Source organism: Geotrypetes seraphini, chromosome 14 (genome assembly GCF_902459505.1).
Source record: "Geotrypetes seraphini chromosome 14, aGeoSer1.1, whole genome shotgun sequence".
Classification (NCBI taxonomy): Eukaryota; Metazoa; Chordata; class Amphibia; order Gymnophiona; family Dermophiidae; genus Geotrypetes; species Geotrypetes seraphini.
Genome location: NC_047097.1, coordinates 40,926,381 through 40,946,995, shown reverse-complemented (window position 1 = coordinate 40,946,995; position 20,615 = coordinate 40,926,381). Strand labels below are relative to the sequence as shown.

At 46.2% G+C, this 20,615-nt stretch overlaps 1 protein-coding gene across 1 annotated transcript in view; it reads left to right on the top strand.

Annotated features, from left to right (window-relative positions):
- Positions 1-20,615, top strand: part of TJP1 (tight junction protein 1) — a 355,098-nt gene that overhangs the window by 284,079 nt on the left and 50,404 nt on the right. Inside the window, 1 exon segment of the mRNA XM_033920501.1 lies at positions 17,063-17,950. Coding sequence (XP_033776392.1) covers positions 17,063-17,950 — 888 coding nt within the window.

Below are 20,615 nucleotides of genomic sequence, written 5' to 3'. Positions count from 1 at the left end.
AAGGGGGGGGCGGTCCAGTTCCCCCCCCCTGCGCCGGGTGTCGCGTCTGGAAACAGCCTGCAGCAAGATCGCGATGCCAGAGATCTTTGCCTGCTTCGACTGTTTCCTCCGCCACGGTCCTGCCCCTCCTCTGATGTCAGAGGAGGGGCGGGACCGCGGCGGAGGAAACAGCCGAAGCAGGCAAAGATCTCTGGCATCGCGCGATCTTGTTGCAGGCTGTTTCCCCAGGGCAGTAGCGTACCAAGGGGGGCGAGGGGGAGGTCCATCCCGGGTGCCGCCTTTGGGGGGAGGGTGCACAGCTGGCCCGGTCCCTATCGCGCTCCTACCCTCCCAGCGAAAGCAGCATCGGCGCCATTATCGAAAAAGGTAATGGCGCCAGGCCTTGGAGCACCAAGGCAGACCGCTTCTCCCCCCTCCCAGCCGAAACCCCGCTGACCATCCTATCTCTCCTCCCCCAAGTGAACCTTTCCGACCCTCCCAGCGAAAGCAGCAAACCTCCCTCCAGTAGCGTCGGCTTTATCCTCCCTCTGCCGCATCACTGATGACGTCATCAGTAACGCGGCAGAGGGAGGAGAAAGCCGCGAAGGAGGTTTGCTGCTCTCGCTGGGAAGGTCGGAAAGGTTCACGGGGGGGGGGAGATAGGAGGGTCAGCGGGGGTTCGGCTGGGAGGGGGGAGAAGCGGTCTGCCTTGGTGCTCCATTACCTTCTTCGGGCAGCAGCAGCGTTTACAATTCGCTGCTGTTGCCGGCTTCAGGCCTTGTTCTCTGCCTGGTCCTGCCTACTTCCAGTTTTCATGAAGACAGGACCCGACAGAGAGGAAGGCCTGAAGCGGGCAACAGCAGTGAATTGTGAATGCTGCTGCTGCCCGATGAAGTTCAGGACATCAGGACATCGGGGAAGGAGCAGGAAGAAATCGGCTGCTGGCTTGGGGGTGAGGGTAGGGAAAGAATCGTGGAAGTGGAGAAATCGGCACGATGGCTTTGTGCGGGCTAGGGGGAGAGAGAAAGAAAGGAAAAAAATAAAGAGGGGGGGGCCAGGGGGAGAGAGAAAGAAAGGCAGAAATAAAGAGGGGTCAGGGGGAGAGTGAAAGAAAGAGGGGGACCAAGGGGAGAGAAAGAAAGGCAGAAATAAAGAGGGGGTCAAGGGGGAGAGAAAGAAAGGCAGAAAGAAAGAGGAGGGCCTGGGGGAGAGAGAAAGAAAGGCAGAAAGAAAGAGGGGGACCAAGGGGAGAGAAAGAAAGGCAGAAATAAAGAGGGGGGCCAGGAGGAGAGAGAAAGAAAGGCAGAAATAAAGAGGGGAGCCAGGGGGAGAGAGAAAGAAGAAGGACCAAAGACTCATGAAATCACCAGACAAAAAAGTAGGAAAAATGATTTTATTTTCAACTTAGTGATCAAAATGTGTCCGTTTTGAAAATTTATATCTGCTGTCTATATTTTGCACTATGGCCCCCTTTTACTAAACCGCAATAGAGTTTTTTAGCGCAGGGAGCCTATGAGCGTCGAGAGCAGCATGGGGCATTCAGCGCAGCTCCCTACGCTAAAAACCGCTATCGCAGTTTAGTAAAAAGGGAGGGGGAATATTTGTCTATTTTTGTATAGTTGTTACTGAGGTGACATTGCATAAAGTCATCTGCCTTGACCTCTTTGAAAACCCGCGGAATATAAATGATAATTAACATTTTCTCTGCGTACAGCGTGCTTTGTGTTTTTAAAATTTTATTGTTGGTAGATCATTTTGACTTGGCCACAAAGGTAAGGGGGAGGGAGGGAGGGGAACTGCTGAAAGACATCTAGTAATCCTTGCAGGCTTGACTGCAGGGAATTATTTTTGTAAAATCATGTTTTGTTATGTGACTGGCATTATCTAGACTTTAATTTCTATGAATGAATAGAATGAAAATGATATAAAATTACTTGCTTGTTTTTTATGTGCGTGCGCTGAAGGAAAGTGGAGAGAGAGTGGGCTGAGGATGCTGAAGGGAAATGGGGAAGAGAGTGGGGAGAAGACGCTGATTTATAAATTGACAATTGTACAGAATATTGTTTCTTTTTATACTTTAATATAAACAATTCAAGGCTTGTGTGGATGGAATCAGGTGGTTTGCGGGGATGGGGACCGAGCTTACGGGGATTAGTCCAATAAAATGGTATTTTTTTATTTCTCATTATTTGTTTTATTTTTATTTGTTAATTTGTAAAGTGGTGATTATTATGTATCAGTTTTTTCAAATTTACATCTACTGTCTTTATATTTTGCACTGTATTAGAGGACATGTGTTACTGTTTTTTGTGGTGTTGCATTGTATCCAGGGTCTGGTTTCTTGGCGGATCAGTTTAACTTTTGTCTACATATTTCTATTTTTAGTTTGTGATTATTCCATTTTGGGCGAGGGTGTATCTCTGTTCTGTGTGTTCTGAAAAAGACATAGTTTTCAGTTGGCATTGACCACAGGACCAATTGACTGTGCGGGATTTGGCTTGTTTAGTTTTACAATGTATGTGTTGGTGTTCTAGTGCTCACTGCAATGTTTAAGATGCAGCCTTTTCCTAGGTACACTCTTGTGGTGCGATATGTAGATTGGTACTAAAAATCATATTTTTCATATAGATGGGGGGGGTGTCAAAAAATGATGGGCCCCGGGTGCCACATACCCTAGGTACGCCACTGGGTAGCGGCTAGAGCGTACGGCAATTTAGCGCGTGCTATTCCGCGTGTTAATGTCCTTGCACGGCTTTGTAAAAGGAGCCCTTAGAAGTGAGTAGTTTTTTGATATTTATGATTATATTGTAAGTATCTTTCATGAATCAGCCCCTAGATATAGTCTCCCATCATGTTCTCATTATATTGTCCATGGTAATGGCATTCGAAGTCCAGTGCTCACCTTGCTCATCTGAGTATGCTCCCATGTTCTCATTGAATGTCTCAAGATGAGCATCAAGGACATGGACTTTGAGAGACATGTTACAGCCCATTTTACTATTATTCTTCACCAGATTCTCAACCAACTCCATGTAGTTTTTTGGCCTTGTAATTGCCCAGGAAGCCCCGAACCACTGCAAGAAAAACTGTTTCAAGCTGCTTTCTCCTTCCTAGTTAGCTTCTTGGGAAATTCCTTGCACTCCAGGATCTTCTTTATCTGTGGTCCAATGAAGACACCAGCTTTGACCTTTGCATCAGACAGATTAGGGAAGATGTCTTTAAGATACTTGAAGGCTGCTGACTCCTGATGTAGAGCTCTGACAAATTGTTTCATTAGGCCCAGTTTGATTTGCAGTGGTGATGTCAGTGTTTTTGGGGGGGTCCATAAGTGGTTTCTGTTTCAAATTGGTCCACTGTGGTTAGTCCTTCCTTTGAGAGTGTGCCTTTGTGTCCCTGTTGACCCAAAGGCAGAGATAGAAGGGAAACTTGGTAAAAGCGCCTTGAAGACCTATTAGGAATGCCACCATTTTGAAATCTCTGATGACCTCCCAGCCATACTTATCATACTTCAGGGTGCCTAGTAAGATCCTGATGTTGTTGTAATCCTCTTTGAGGTTCGCTGAATGAGCCAGTGGAAGAGACAGGTACTTGTTCTCATTATGAAGCAGCACAGCTTTGATGCTTCTGGATGAGCTGTCAATAAAGAGGTGTCACTCTTTTCGGGCTACAGGCAATTCCAATTGCCTCAATCAGTCTAGTCATATTGTGGAAGAAGCAGAGCCCATCTTGCTGGGTGAAGAAGGTGGAAAAAACTTGGCGACGCATCCTCTGTTCTATGACTTACACATTTTTATCCAACAAGTTCTACTGCTTGAGCCAAGATGTCAAAAGTTCAGCATTGGACTTGGTGAGACCAAGATATCTGATCAAGTCATTGAGGTCTTTTTTGTTTTGGATAGTATGGGTTTCTCATCAGCAGCACCACTGATATTGTAAACTGGATCTACTACGTCTCCCTCACTCTGACTTTCTGCTCTCTTTTGAAATCAGTTGCTTGCTGTCTGGGGGAGTGGGTATGGGGACTCGGGACAGTGTGGCACCAGGACAATGGATGAAGGAATATCTGAATATGTGCTTGCCAGCTTGAAGTTTGAAAGGGCCCACTTTGCAAAAGTAGCAGTTACTTGAGTGGTCATTGGGTTCCCACCAAATTCTTGGGATAGCAACCTCATGGCTCTCTCTTTTCTCTCTGTACCATCCTGTAGAAGAACAAAATGAAATTGTGGTAATGAAAACAAATAATTTTTTAAAATTAAACATTCTAAGAAATTTTATAGCAAAAAATTCTGACAACCTAGTGAAGAACAAAATTGTCTTACCATCCGGGGTGTTTTGGGGACAGTGCTCACATATCTTGATCCCCAACAGGCATGCCAAAATATGCCTTATAAGCATCACACATCTTAGCAGATGCTTCTATGGAGTACTTTTTCTCTCTTGTCTTGATAAATTGGCCCCATGCATCTGCTGGATATTTGTAACCTCTGGATGCCATTTAAAACAATGCAGATGCCACTTAGGCAGTTGGAACTGAACTGAGCAGGTGGACTTAAGATTGCTATAGTTATACTGTACTACTGTTTATATTGATGGAAAGTTCTAAAGAGTTTTTTTTTTTTAAATATGTTTATTAAAGGATCAAAGCATACGAGAAAATACAAAGTATGACCATACAAGAAAGACATCATGTACAATAATCAAGGGTGTAGGTAAAGAATAAACAAACATAGATAAATCCACAGCATATCATCCCCCCTTGCAGATCCAATTTTTGACTGAAACCCTCCCCTCCAACCCCTCCCCCCACCCTGTGCACCCATGATCTCTAACCAGCCCTAAAAGGAACTCCAATAATCCAAATAGGTCTTAGATTTCCAGCTCGCAACCCCCCGGCGGTGCTGCCGCTCCCAACCATCTGAGACATATTAGCCCGCCACTGTTGTACTGTTGGCCGCGTGGTACCAATCCAGTGGCGAAGAATTAGTTTCTTTGTGAGTCCTAAGGCCACTAAAAGAAAGCGCCTTCCAGGGTCGCTAATACCCGCTTCCACCAGGGGACCTGTGACACCCAACAGCAACGTCTTATAAGACCAGTCTATAGATACTCCTATAACTTTCTCCAGCTCCCGAAGCACAAAAATCCACAGGGGCCCTACATATGAACACTCCAAAAAGTGATGGACCAAGGTGTCCCGACGAGCCGGACAACGGGGGCAGCAGTCATCAGGCCATAACCCCATCGTTCGTCCCTTACATCTCGTTAAATAAGATTGGTGCAGAATCTGCAGATGTACTTCCCGCAAACTCACATTAGGGGAGGCAGAGGCACATTCCTGAAAACACAGAACTAATTCAGCAGCAGTGATCTGTTCTCCCAAAGCCGAAGTCCAGTCCATGGCCATAACATCAAGAAACCTATCAGACCGTCTTTCCTTCCCCACTTTATACCACTCCGAGAGCGTGTTAAATTCAGATGGGGCGGACAAAAACTGTTGATCCAAGGAAGTGAAAGTGGGCAAGCTGCCCTCCGGCGAACGGAGCGCCAAACAATAGCTACGCAGCTGCAGGTATGCAAACATAGACCCTGCGGTCCAACTCCAGCAGTCCCGACATGTCAGAAAAGAGGGAACCGATCCCGATCCAGCTTCAGCAACCTGCCCCACAAAACGACACCCAGACGTCCGAACCGAGGCAAAAAATGCATGTAACGAACCAGCAGGAAACTTAGGGTTACCCACCAACTCCGTAAAAGGCGAAGGGCCCACTGCGCCCCCCAAGGAAGACCGCCACCAGCACCAGGCCATTCGTAAGGGTCGAAGCATAGAAGGGCAGGGTCCCGCCCCATGCCATAGGACGTTAAAAACTGACACCGGAGCAGACAATCACTTTGCCACCGCACAGCGGCGGTGCGTTTGGACTCCGCCCCTTTTACAGCCGGTACATGCACTTTAAATTGTGTTCCTTTGCGGCGCACGCCAAAGGAGCGCGCTTAAGGAGCAGTTCATGCTCCTTATAGCGCTCCTTTGTGCGCGATTCTTAAATAATAGAACAAACCATAGAATAAATCGGAACGATTTTTTTAGTAAGTTTATTGCTAAACTTCTTTCTTTTATCTTATTTATTCTTGGCTCCTTCATTACCTACCATCTGCTTCTATTTTATAGCGGTAAATTATCTATTGCCTTGAGCAACTCTAACAAATTCTTAAAAATGGAGACTTATCCATCTAATATTCCTGTTTTATATAGTAACCGTTTAAACAAATCATTCAATAAATCACTTTCTTCTCAGGCTAGAGAAAGTTATAATATCCCTCTATTTCCTCAACAACATGATTTTACTAAATCTGAAATTCCAAAATGTTTAAATCATAAACAAATTAAAATAGGATTACTTAATACTCTTTCTCTAAAACCAAATACAGTGGTGCCTCACACAACGGACGCCTCGCACAGCGCACGCTGCGCACAACGAACTTTATGTCTTGATTCGTACAACGAACTTCGTTTCACACAACGAAGTCGCCCGAGCTGCATCCTTCCGCGCAGGCACTGCGCTTAACTGCCCTCTCTCCGCCTGGCTCCCTCTTGCCCCCCCGACTCCCCGACACGATCGGGGCAAAAAGGAGCCCAAGCCCTCATGCCCCGCCGATTCCCCAACTCCCCGACAATATCGGGCCAGGAGGGAGCCCAAGTCCTCCTGGCCACGGCGACCCCCTAACCCCACCCTGCACTACATTACAGGCAGGAGGGATCCCAGGCCCTCCTGCCCTCGACGCAAACCCCACCTCTCCCCAACGACCGCCCCCCCCAAGAACCTCCGACCGCCCCCCCAGCTGACCCGCGACCCCCCTGGCCGACCCCCACGACACCCCCAACCCCCTTCCCCGTACCTTTCTGTAGTTGGCCGGACAGACGGGAGCCAAACCCGCCTGTCCGGCAGGCAGCCAACGACGGAATGAGGCCGGATTGGCCCATCCGTCCCAAAGCTCCGCCTACTGGTGGGGCCTAAGGCGCCTGGGCCAATCAGAATAGGCCCGGGAGCCTTAGGTCCCTCCTGGGGGCGGGGCCTGAGGCACATGGGCCCAACCCGACCATGTGCCTCAGGCCCCGCCCCCAGGAGGGACCTAAGGCTCCCGGGCCTATTCTGATTGGCCCAGGCGCCTTAGGCCCCACCAGTAGGCGGAGCTTTGGGACGGATGGGCCAATCCGGCCTCATTCCGTCGTTGGCTGCCTGCCGGACAGGCGGGTTTGGCTCCCGTCTGTCCGGCCAACTACAGAAAGGTACGGGGAAGGGGGTTGGGGGTGTCGTGGGGGTCGGCCAGGGGGGTCGCGGGTCGGCTGGGGGGGCGGTCGGAGGTTCTTGGGGGGGGCGGTCGTTGGGGGGAGGGGGGGTTTGCGTCGAGGGCAGGAGGGCCTGGGATCCCTCCTGCCCGTAATGTAGTGCAGGGTGGGGTTAGGGGGTCGCCGTGGCCAGGAGGACTTGGGCTCCCTCCTGGCCCGATATTGTCGGGGAGTTGGGGAATCGGCGGGGCAAGAGGGCTTGGGCTCCCTTTTGCCCCGATCGTGTCGGGGAGTCGGGGGGGCAAGAGGGCTTGAGCTCCCTTTTGCCCCGATCGTGTCGGGGAGTCGGGGGGGCAAGAGGGCTTGAGCTCCCTCTTGCCCCGATCGTGTCGGGGAGTCGGGGGGGGCAAGAGGGCTTGAGCTCCCTCTTGCCCCGATCGTGTCGGGGGTGCCAGGGACCACACGGAGTCACCCACCGTACCACCCGATTCGGGTAAGCGCAGGTATCGGTGGGTGGCTTATTTGCGGGGGGGTGCCTTATTTTACATTTTTTTCTAAAAAGGGGGGGCTGTCTTATTTGATGGCCCTGCCTTATCATCGGGGAAACACGGTAGAAAAAAAAATAAAAATGAACAGTTAAGTCCCAGTTTTTGCCGCTGAGACTCTGCCCTCTCTCACTGTAAAATTAGACTCTACTTAGTCTGTCTTTAAATTTAAAAAATGTGTGTTGTTTTAAAAAACAATTATGTTTTTAGATGTATCTAAATAAAAATAATAACCAAAAATTTATCTTTTTTTATGTCATCTTAGCATATTTTATGCTACAGAACGAATTATTTTTTTTAACATGTATTGTTATGGGAAAACACGTTTCACATAACGAACTTTTCGCATAACAAACTTGCTCCTGGAACGAATTAAGTTCGTTGTGTGAGGCACCACTGTACCATCTAATTAAGGACCTTATCACTCAATCTTCTTATAATGTTCTTTGTTTGGTTGAAACATGGCTTACTGAAGGAGAAGAAGCATACCTTTCCTATGCTTGTCCTCCTGGCTTTTCTTATCTATACAATCACCGTCTCTCTAAACGTGGAGGAGGACTGGCAGTTATTTTTCAAGATTCCCTAGCAATAGGAATAGATTATTCACCAATAAACTCTCCAATTGAATTTTTGCAATTTACCGTTAAAACTAGTTTCTATGCTGTATTCCATCCTTAAATCTATCTCTCCCTCTCATAAAAAACAAGTTCCCTCTACTAATTCAGTTCCCTCTGCGCAAGAACTTGCAGATTACTTTATAAAAAAAATTAAAGATATAAGAGAAAATCTTTTACAAACAAACAACTCAGCTTCAGTCTTGGACATTTAACCTAATTCTTCTTTGTCGGCGAAATGCTCTCACTTTAATCTTCCAACTTTAGGAGAGCTAGAAGCCCTCGTAAAAAATATTAACAATAAGGGATCTCAGGCTGAAAAAATCCCTCCTTTTATTATTAAAAGATACAGTGGTGCCTCACACAACGAACTTAATTCGTTCCAGGAGCAAGTTTGTTATGCGAAAAGTTCGTTATGTGAAACGCGTTTTCCCATAACAATACATGTTAAAAAAAATAATTTGTTCTGTAGCATAAAATATGCTAAGATGACATAAAAAAAGATAAATTTATCTTGTTAGAGCTGTTAGCATGATATAGAGGGGATATATGTGAAGGGGAGGGGAGACAGGGGTTTTGTTGATCCTTGCTGTGTATTATAATCACCCCCCACATACTCCCCAGTACCTTTTTTAATTCCTCCCATCTTTCCCAGCCAGTGGCGTACAGGCCAGAAGCGCAGAGATCAGGAGCAATTCCTCTGCACGCCTGTGTGGGCCCATGCCGATCTCCGAATGGCTGCAGTTAGTTCTTGTGAGTCCCGCGAGAGCTGGCTGCAGTTAGTTCTTGTGAGTCCCGCGAGAGCTGACTGCAGCCATTCAGAGATCAGCGCAGGCCCAGGCAGTAGCACAGAAGGCTTGCTCTTGATCTCTGCGCTTCTGGCTGGGAAATTTGCTAGACCACCACGAGTGAGCGGGTGAGATTAAAATTGCAGCAGTGGTGGCTTTTTTAAAAAAAATATGTGGCGGCGGGGGGAGGTTTAAAAATATGCGGTGGCGGCAGAGGCTTAAAAATATGCAGCAGCGGCGGCAGGGGGGTTTAAAATATGTAGCGCCACTGCACAGGGAGCCAGGCGGAGAGAGGGCAGTTAAGCGATGCAGCTCGGGCGACTTCGTTGTGTGAAACGAAGTTCGTTGTGGGAAGCAAGACCTGAAGTTCGTTGTGCGCAGCGTTCGCTGTGCGAGGCGTCCGTTATGCGAGGCACCACTGTATTTTGCAATCTTTGGCCCTTTAATATTAAGTTTGATTAATGAAAGTCTGAAGCAAAGTATCATGCCATCAGATTGGAAAAAAGCTATTATTCGTCTGACTTTAAAAAACCCAAAGATTAGCTCAGAAGAAATATCAAACTATAGGCCCATAGCTAACATTCCCTATATAGCAAAATTAACAGAAAAGATAGTATATATGTTTCTTTTATATTGAATTGTATTTCTATCCATTACCTTACCTATTGTTGTCACGTATGTTTATTGTTCTATTGTATATGTTTAGTCATGTTACGTATTTCAGACTATTTTGATTTGTTTTAAGTTGTTATAAAATATATATTTTTACCCTAAATCTGTAATTGATGATGTACATCGCCTAGAACCTGGAATAGGCGATCAATCAAATCTTATAATAAACTTGGAAACTTGGTACCAGAATCCAACCGGGGCAAACCTAGCAACTTCCGTATATAATTCATGCACCCATCTCAACAAAGCAGCAACATTATAAAGACGCAAATCGGGCAAGTTCACACCTCCTTGTTCGCGCCCCCTAATCAGTTTGTTATAGCCAATTTTCACCCGGCGGGAGCACCATATAAAGGACGAAACGACCCCCCTATAAGCCTGCACATCTTTCTGTTTGATCCAAATGGGCACCATTTGTAGTGGATACAGGAGCTTCGGCAAGAGGACCATTTTAATAAGGGCAACGCGCCCCAGGAGCGAAAGGGGAAACTCCATCCAACTCTTACACAGAGCTCGGACTACATCCAATTTATCAAGTACGTTCTTCCGATAGACCACCCCCGGATCTGCATGCAGATAGATTCCCAGATATTTGAGCGTACCCTTAGACCAGTGCAGCGGAAAGGAAGGGTCATGCCACAGAGCACACGGGGAGCGGACCGCCAGAGCCTCTGACTTATCAAAATTAATTTGCAACCCAGAAAAGGCTCCAAATCTCTGTATAAGATCTATTAATCGAGGAATCCCCTCTACAGCGTCTCCCAGAAAGATGAGCATGTCATCCGCAAACAAATTAATTTTAAATTCCTGGGAACCCAACCAAATACCACGCATGTCAGGGCTCTGGCGGAGCTTAGCCGCAAGAGGCTGTAGAGCCAGGACAAAAAGCATCGGGGAGAGGGGACAGCCCTGGCGCGTCCCCCTCTCGAGTTCAAAGGAAGAGGTAAGCTCCCCGTTAATCAGAATTTGGGCCGTAGGATGAGCGTATAATGATCGAATCCCAGTCAGAAAGCTCCCCATAATGCCGAACTGAGGAAGAACCCAAAAAAGATAATCCCATAACACTTTATCGAACGCTTTTTCTGCGTCTAGACTAACTATAAGAGCGTTCTGCTGTCCCGGGTGTTGCCCAACAAGTCCAGGATTCTGAAGCACCGAAAGCGCCCTCAGCACATTAGCAGATGAATAGCGGCCCGGCACAAAACCTGCCTGGTCCGAATGAATCAAATTGGGCAAAACCCGACCCAGGCGAGCCGCCATAATAGCAGCAAACAACTTGATATCTTGATTGAGCAGAGAAATAGGTCTATAGGATCCCAGCTGATCTTCCACTCGACCCGGTTTCGGTAGAACCACAATGTTGGCGTGAGTTAGTCTATGCGTAGGCAGGTCACCTCTACTAAGAGCCCCACATAGGGCTTGAAATGGGCCTATGTGGTACCCCCAACAACTTATAATATTCAGAACCCAGTCCGTCAGGCCCAGGGGCTTTAGCCAATTTTAAGGCCCGAATAGCTTGTTGGATTTCCAACCCTCGCACCGGGGCATTTAACACCTCTCGCTGCTCATGTCCCAGGGACGGAAGCTGTAGGTCTTGAAAGAAAGTCGTCCGCTGTCCTGTGTCACAAGTCCCCTTATCATACAGAGCCCTATAGTAGTTAACAAAACTCTGCTTTATCCCAGCTTGGGCAGTTACCTCTCTACCATCAGGCGCCCAAATCCTTGAAATAATGCGCTTCGGAGCCCTTGAGGTAACCAAAGATGCAAGCAGTTTCCCCGCTTTGTTACCCCAACGATGGAGGTGATATTAATACAATCTGATATCTCTAAGGGCTCTTTCTGCCAATAAGTCATTAATTTGCCTACGTAGGTCAAAATATTGAGATCGAGCTGGCGTGACACCCGGAGCATGTAAACTCCCACGCAGCGCAGCCAAACGTTGTGTCAAGTCCAACAGTGTCTTATCTTGGGCTCTGCGCTTGCGGGTAGTATACTCAATAATTTTTCCACGCAAGACCGCCTTGCTCGCCTCCCAAAACACCACCTCTGATACATCAGAAGCAGGGTTTTCGGTCACAAAGAAATCCCATTGTTGTTCCAGGAAATCTTTAAACTCAGCATCTTCGTATAACGTGGGATTCATACGCCAACTAGTAGCCGACCCCTGGGACCCCGGCCTATCAATGAGCTCCGGCCAAACCAAGTGGTGATCTGACAAAACACCGTCTTCAATTACCACTCATGGAATACCCGCCAGCAGAGAAGGAGCCACCAGCAGGTAGTCCAAGCGACTATGAACATCATGCACTTGAGAGTGAAAAGTGAAGTCAGATTCAGTAGGATGCAGTGTGCGCCAGACATCAATCAGACCCAGTTGGTGCATCACAAAATTCACCCCCTTATGCTCGCCTCCTTTCAATCGAGGCTTAGGCGGCTTGCAATCAACAAGTGGGTCTGCAGTGATGTTGAAATCCCCACCTAGTACCAATTGGTATTCAGAAAAAGATGTCAGAGCCGCTACTAATACAGAAAAAAATCTATGAGAGTATACATTAGGTGCATAAAGAGAACAAAACACATATTTCTTCCCCAAGAAAACTCCTGCCCAGATCACATATCGCCCCTCAGGGTCCTGTATCACCTTGTGCATAGTACAAGGATGCTTTTTATGAAAGAGGAGAGCAACACCTCGCTGTCTGGAGTTATATGAAGCAAAAGCTACTTCCCCTACCCAATCCCTCTTCAGTTTAACATGTTCTGACACGCTTAGGTGAGTCTCTTAAAGTATTAAAACATCTACTTTTAATTTCTTACAGTATTGAAGTAATTTGCTGCGCTTCACTGGGGAGTTCAAGCCATCAATGTTGAAGCTGGCAATCTTAACAGAACTCACAAGAGCAGTCGGTAAAAAATAAGTCCCCCCAAAGACAACAGGCCTGTGGGGCAGCAGCGCCGGTCTCCCAGCCAAACCAGCACACCACCCACTGAGTTATCATTACATTGCTGATCAGAGACCCCCAGGTGCACCCCACCCCCCACCCTGCCCTGCCAGAACCCCCCTCCCACCCCAATCTCAGCTTCTCTCATCCCCTCAACACTGCCCCCAGTTCCCCCACGCATCTCAACCAATCTCACACCAAACAATCCCCACACACACAACCAAAACCCCAGCACTACCTCCATTCCACTTCTCCCTTCTCACACGAACACTCTCGTCCCCCCATCCACCACCCAGCCCCCCGACTGAAAACTAAAGTAAGAACCCCCACAAAAGCTCTTAAAGGGCTAAAACACCCAGGTATATAGAAAACACATCAAAACAGTGTAAAGAGAGCTGCATAAACAACAAACTGGCAAATCTCTCAAACAGGCACTCATCAAAATCTCAAACCAAGTGTCCAGAGGCCAGAAGTTCTTGCAGTGCAGGTCCCCTTCTCCCCATGGATGTCGAGGCGGCATGGCTTCCAATATCTCAAGGAGACTGTATAGACTGGAGTCATGCCACGCAAGCAGGTCACACAGGCGGCAGCAAAACATAAGCCCCCAGCATCAGTGGTCAGTACAGACTCAACACCACACTGCCGGATGTCCAAAACAACTTGATAGAAGAAACACCACCAAAAATCTCACGACAGATGCCCAGCAGCACTCCTAAGGTGCCGGCAGCTTCTCGAGGAAATTTTCAGATCATCCGCCATGCTCAGGGTGAAAGTCCGATTTTCATGAGTTAGTCTCACCTTAGCAGGGTAAAGAAATGCAAATCTTATTCCCCTCGTGACCAGCTGCGAGCAATACGGCGTAAGGGCCCTGCGCTGCTCCGCAACTTTGGTGGAGAAATCTTGAAATAGCATAATCTTAGCCCCTTCATAGGACAGAGATCTGGTTTTCTTGAACAGGTCCAACAGGTGCGCTTTGATTGCATAATTATGGAATCTGGCCAGCACCGGCCTCGGGCGTCCCGGTCCGTCTCCATCGCGACGTTGGCCAACACGATGGACCCGCTCTACCACCACCGGGCCAGCCTGCTCCGCCAGGCCCAGCTCCTTCGGCAGCCATCTTTCCACCAGGTGGAGAAGATCAGAATCTTTAACTGACTCCGGGAGCCCATGCAGGATGTACTTCTTGAACGGAGAAACTTTAACTAGGACTTCAGCAGAACGAGATTTAGGAGTAATCATCAGTGCAGTCATGAAAACTGCCAATCAAATGGAGAAGGCTTCATCTAAGGCAAGGCAGATATTGGGTTGTATCAATAGAAGTTTCGTCAGCCGAAAGCCTGAAGTCATAATGCCGTTGTACAGGGCCATGGTGAGAACTCATCTGGAGTACTTGTGCAATTCTGGAGGCCACATTACAGTAAAGATGTGCGCAGAATTGAATCGGTTCAACGGACGGCCACCAGGATGATCTCGGGGCTCAAGGATCTCTCGTACGAAGAGAGACTGAACAAATTGCATCTCTACACTCTTGAGGAACGTAGGGAGAGGGGAGACATGATTGAAACATTTAAGTACCTCACAGGACGTGTCGAAGTGGAAGATGATATTTTCTTTCTCAAGGGACCCTCGGCCACAAGAGGGCACCCGCTCAAACTCAGGGGCGGAAAATTTCATGGCGACACCAGAAAGTATTTCTTCACAGAGAGAGTGGTTGATCATTGGAACAAGCTTCCAGTGCAGGTGATCGAGGCAGACAGCGTGCCAGACTTTAAGAATAAATGGGATACCCATGTGGGATCCCTACGAGGGTCAAGATAAGGAAATTGGGTCATTAGGGCATAGACAGGGGGTGGGTAAGCAGAGTGGGCAGACTTGATGGGCTGTAGCCCTTTTCTGCCGTCATCTTCTATGTTTCTATGTTCTTTCTGCTGGCCATGTTCTCCTGGTCCTCCAGTTTCTCGATCAGTTGGCACACTCGGGTCTCCAAGGAGTCAAGCCTGCCATCGGCGACCACCGCTCTGTCTTCTTGTGCCGAAACCCGTTCCTCCACCAGGTGGATCTGCGTCGCGTGGCCAGCCAGCACATCCTTGATTTCGTCCATGGAAGCATGCAGCTTGGCCAGTTTATCATCCAATAGTTGAGATAGGTGCCACATGGATACCTGGAGCACCTCATCCGAGGTGCGGTCCACCGGCACCTCCGTTTGCATCCCCGCCATCTTGAAAGCCGGTGTCACGCTGCTTCTTGGGGCCTTCGGGGCTCGAGTCGGCATCCCCCGCGCCGCCACCGTGAGTCACGTGCCTGACGCTCCCCAGCCCAGCGGGAGCGATCCTGGAAGTGCAGGAGCCGAGAAAATCACAAAATTACCGCCGGCGGCAGGCGATAGGGGAGCCGAATGGTGCAGGGAGGACGGAGCTCCGTGTTCAGGCGTCCGATCAGGTGCCGGCCATCACGTGACCCCCGAAAGTTCTAAAGAGTTCTTGAAGTTATTCTAAGGGGCCCTTTTTCAAAGGCCTATGGCCAAAATTAGCACATCAGGCGCCTACCACCAATTTCGGCCCATGGCAATTCAGAAATTACAAACAATAGTTCCACCCAAGCTGATATACCAGAAGGAAGATCTTTGAAGCAGCGGCTCATTTCTTTAACTAAATTCACCTGATACAGCATGGTCATGAAACAGGGCCTGTCAGGAATTTCTTGATAATTTCCAGTGCTATACCAAATTAATTGAAACAGCATCGAATGATTTTGTTCACTGCGCTGCAGTGATCTTGCCCACACCAGAAGACAGAAAGATACCTTTAAAGATAAGTGCAGGTTCTTTATGTTAAAAATTGTTGGAAATAGGCTCTGGTGAGAATAATTTAGAATGGAGTTTTTCTTAGATCAAGGATGTGTTTCCTATGACAATTATATAATTGCCATAGAAGTTCCCTGAGTTTTTCTCCATATATTTTAGATACCTGCCTAACTAAAGTCTCTGGTATGGGAATAGAATATATGAATATCAATTCAGAAATTACAACAGGTCAAAAAAGCACAGCTTGTAGGCATGTCTACTGAGAAGCAGGTTTCCGCCCACACGGGCTGCAGTAAAAGCATATCTGAAAAGCCCTTATCGCCTGCCTTTTTGCAGATGGTAAAGGCTTCTGTGCTAACCCAGCAGTAAGAAGTACACGCCTTTACCACAGTGTGCCATTGCATTGTGGGTACACACCTACAGCACGTCCGTTTCTCCGCCCATCTCCGCCCACAGCTGCAGTAAGTCTTACTGCCTGAAATGTGCACAGTAATTTTTTATTTATTTATTTATTTTTAAGTGCAACTGCAAGTGCAGCATGCCTGTGGCATTGTTTGCCATGGTGGCAATCTTACTGCACCTTAGTAAAAGAGCCCTTAAGTATCAATATCGTGGTCACAAAAGCAAACTTTGTGGGAAATGATAGCCATTTTCTATACTTTAGTACCATAGGCAATTAAGAAAGAGCACTTATTACCCAGGAACAATAAAAAAAACTAAAACTTTGTTACATAGTATATTGTCTTGTGCTTATCTGCTTTCATATTCCCCTTCTTGGCTTCCCTTTAGTGAGTAACCAAATGAATGCCACTTCACAAGGCTATTATGGTCCCCCCTCCCCCCCGAGGAATCATTGAGCAACCAAGAAAAAGGGAACATAAGACACTGTAGCTTGGTGCAGGCATTTATACACCATTTAACTGCTTAACGTGAAGATCCTTTTAGCTTTAGTTTTCTATTATTATGATGGAGTAAATTTATTTTTCTCCCTTCTTCCTTGTACTTCTCCTAGCAGGGAGTTTCACACAGAAAAAAAGTGGTACTGCTTTAAGAAAATATGGCTATCAAGTGAAAGCCTATGAATATGTTTCTTATCTCTTAGGGAGCAGAGGAGATGGTAGATGCTGCAGATGGGCAGAATGGATGAGCTTACTGTATTTTTATCACTGATTGCCAGTTCTTATCTGTAAACTGCCCAGAACTCTTCAGGTGTTGGCGGTATAGAAAATAAAGTTATTATTTATCTGCCAACATTTTTCTCTGTTTCTATTGAGTGCTCTTTAACTTATACCAGGGAAACTCTTGTAAGCCTGTTGTGATACATTCTGGTAAAATTAGTAACCATGAAAATGAGTAAAACTTACAAAAATGAAAGAAAGTGTTCTACATGTGTCTACTTTTCCTTTTGATAAAATCAGTTAATATAACTTTTTCACACAGGTATACCGGAAGGATGGATATATTATGGAGGATCCTCATCAGAATTATATTATGAAACAACCAATTGTTGGTCTTCCAACACAGAGACATGAAAAAGAGCCGCACCTGAACTATGGGCCCCAGACTGCTTATCCAGAGAAGCAATTAAATCGAGAATATGAACCTTCTTCCTATAGATATGATACTACAACAAACTATGTTGATCAGTTTTCTCATAATTATGATTCACGAATACATTATGATAAGCGTCTAGCTTCTTATGAAGACAAGTGGGCCTATTATGATGAAAAACAACCCTACCAGCCTAGACCACCATATGATGATAAATGTCCTCGAGAACTTGATCCAAGGCAACATATGGATGAAAACCCTGAACGTAGCTACTTTGCTCCACAGCCTCGCTATGAAGAATCTTCTACAATGACTTATGACAGCGGGCCTCACTATGAACACCCATCTAAAAACTTCAGTCCATCACATCTAAGTTATGATGAACATCCACCAGCAGAACCTGATATTCGTGTTAGATATAAACAGGAGCCTCAAGGTTTTCTTTCATCAACATCTAGACTTCATGAACCTAAACAATATTTTGATCAGCAAACACGGGTTTATGAACAAGGTCCTCAACGAGGGTTTAATTCTAAACCAGTACAGTATGAACCTTCTCATGGTGCTGAAGTAATTCCCCCTCCCCCTCCTCCATCCCAAATAAAACCTGAACTACTACCTTCCAGCAATAAACCACTGCCTCCACCTCCAGTTGTAGAAGAAGAGGATCCAGCCATGAAACCACAGTCTGTTCTTACCAGAGTGAAAATGTTTGAAAATAGAAGGTCTGCATCAATAGAAAAGAACAAGGATCTTAATGATACACCAGCCATTAAAGTATGTACACTTAAAAGTAATTATGCCAAACTTAATTGTGCTTTTTTCCATGCTTTAACAGTTTATCGATGCAAGTGCACAGGTAAACAGGACGTAGTCAGAATGAAATCTTGGGAATGGGTAAATATAGACAAGATCCTGTATTTAACTGGTGGATTTGCTAAAACAATAATAAATGGAAAGGTGTTTAAAATATTAGATGGGAATTAGAAGATTTGATTGGAAAAAGCAAGGCAGCAGATTAAGGGCTCCTTTTACTAAGGTACGCTAGTTGTTTTAGCATGCACTACAATACCGCATGTGCTAAACGCTAACACCTCCATAGAGCTTGCATTAGTATTTTTCGTTTAGCGCATGGTTAGCGCGGGCTAAAAACGCTAGCGCACCTTAGTAAAAGGAGCCCTAAGTGATAGTGGGAGGATTGCTGCAATTCCTAGGAAAGAGCAGACAGGATATTTAGTCAAACTTATAAAATCATTGATCTAGAAGCCATTATGGTTGGAGAGGTTATTGTGTGTACAAGATGCTTATCTCTAGTTTTGGAAAATATTCTGGATGGAGTAACCTGGTTTTTGTGTACATGTTTCTCAGACCCTTGATTATTTAATGAAATAGGCATGCTTCTCTGATAGTGAAGAAGTCCTGATGGGACATTATTTCTTGCTTGGTCACTTCTTGCATGGTCACTTAGCTTATCAGCGCCTGCCTCCTGGTTGGGGAGGAACCTGTAGAATAGCAGAGGTATATCTACATTTTCTATACATAATAATTCAAAAATCACATGAATCCATTAAACCTAAGGGATCTAAGAACCTTAGAAGTTGAATATTTAGATCACTTTCTCGTAGGAAAGTAGAGAGAGAGTTTATAGCAGCCATCCAGAAGGTAACAAGCAAAGGTAAAATGCTGTTAATGGGGATCTTAAATCTACCAGATCAAATGGAAATAGGGATATACTGAAGTCTGTCTTTCTCAAGAAACTATTTGAGTGTTCTCATAATGAAGCAACACAGAACTGTGGTCCTGAGAGAGAATAACAATATCACTGAGGTTATAATAGGGGAAAACCTGGGATCCAATAATCAATGTGCTTTGTGGTTCATTGTAAACAAGGGATCTAAGAAACTATTTAAAGGAAACAAAGGAAAAAGAACAGAAAGAAAAGTGTAAAAAAATGTATGGGTGTATGTAGTGACAAGAGTAGTTGATAGAAGAGTACAGATGTAGCCTTTGGAGGTAAATAAAGCCTTTGACACTGCTTAGCACAGAACCTTTTTTTAAGTTCAAATAGCAATTGTAGGACTTGGAAGAACAAGATTGAAAAGGGATATATTTCATGACATAAATAAGATATTCTTTACCTCCAACAATCACCAGGTTTGACATGTACTCTATGTGCTGCAGATGCCACCATCCTGTAATTTCTTTTGATAGTGTAGATAGCAGAAATATATTCCATATACTTCCCCCGCCTCCCCCCCCCAAACTTTAACTCCCATAAAGCGCTCTAACCACTTCATAAAAGTGTAAGCCATTATCTCTCTCATATGTCTTTCTCCCTCTCCCATTTCTTCAGCCCCTTATTTTCCTCCCTATTCCCCAGTTTTTTTGGTCTCTTGTTACTAACTACTTGGTTGTACATAAGAACATAAGAATAGCCTTACTGGGTCAGACCAAAGGTCCATCAAGCCCAGTAGCCCGTTCACACAGTGGCCAAACCAGGTCACTAGTACCTAGCCAAAAGGGCATAATAAAAAAAACAACCTCTAAGTCCCCTTTTGGCCTAAGGCCTTAAACATTGAAAGTAGAAGCAGGGAAAATGTCTATTATCAAGAAAAACATCCAAAAGGAGATTTTTTCTGATAATGGCCTGCCTCTACGTTCAGCTGTTCAAACGCCCAGACCAAAACTACATCTAAACTTACACTATATAATCAACCTAAAAAAAGCCTAAGCTCCAAATGTCCAAAACAAGCGCTATTAGGCGAAGGAGGAGCCAGTCCTTCGTCCAAAAGCTGGATTCTGTAACCGGTGTCTGTCAAAAACAACACCGGTTACAGAATCCCCCCCACAATGGTCTGGGCAGGAAGGAGCCCAAGCCCTCCTGCCATGTCAAACCGCACCTCCCCCTCCCCCGACAACATCGGGGCAAGAGGGAGCCCAAGCCCTCTTGCCCTGTGATGTCCAACCCCCCCACCCCCCGAGTCCAATGGGGCCAGGAGGGAGCCCAAGCCCTCCTGGACTAGCGATCTCCAACCCCCCCCCCCCCCACACACGACTCGGCCAGGAGTTGTAGTGCTCTTCATTCTCCCAGGACAATGTAAGCCAATAAAGACCCAGTCTTTTAGCAGGCAACCACTTTCTTTAGTCCACACAGGTGCAAAGGAAGGCAGGAGACACTTGTCTTCACTGGTGAAGCCTAGGAAACCCTGCAAGCCAGACCTCTGCAGTTCTTTGTGTTTTCGTATATCCTTGCACAGAAACTTAGCTGTGTAACTTTACATGAGTGCCCAGATGAACTTTTTATAGAATTGCCAGACACAAGTAGATAAATTCTCAAAAGGCTGCCAAAATTTAGGCACCAGGATATGCATATACTAATCACTAACTCTTTAACAGTAGTTCCATGTAGAACTGCCATTTTATAGAATACTCTACACTCTCT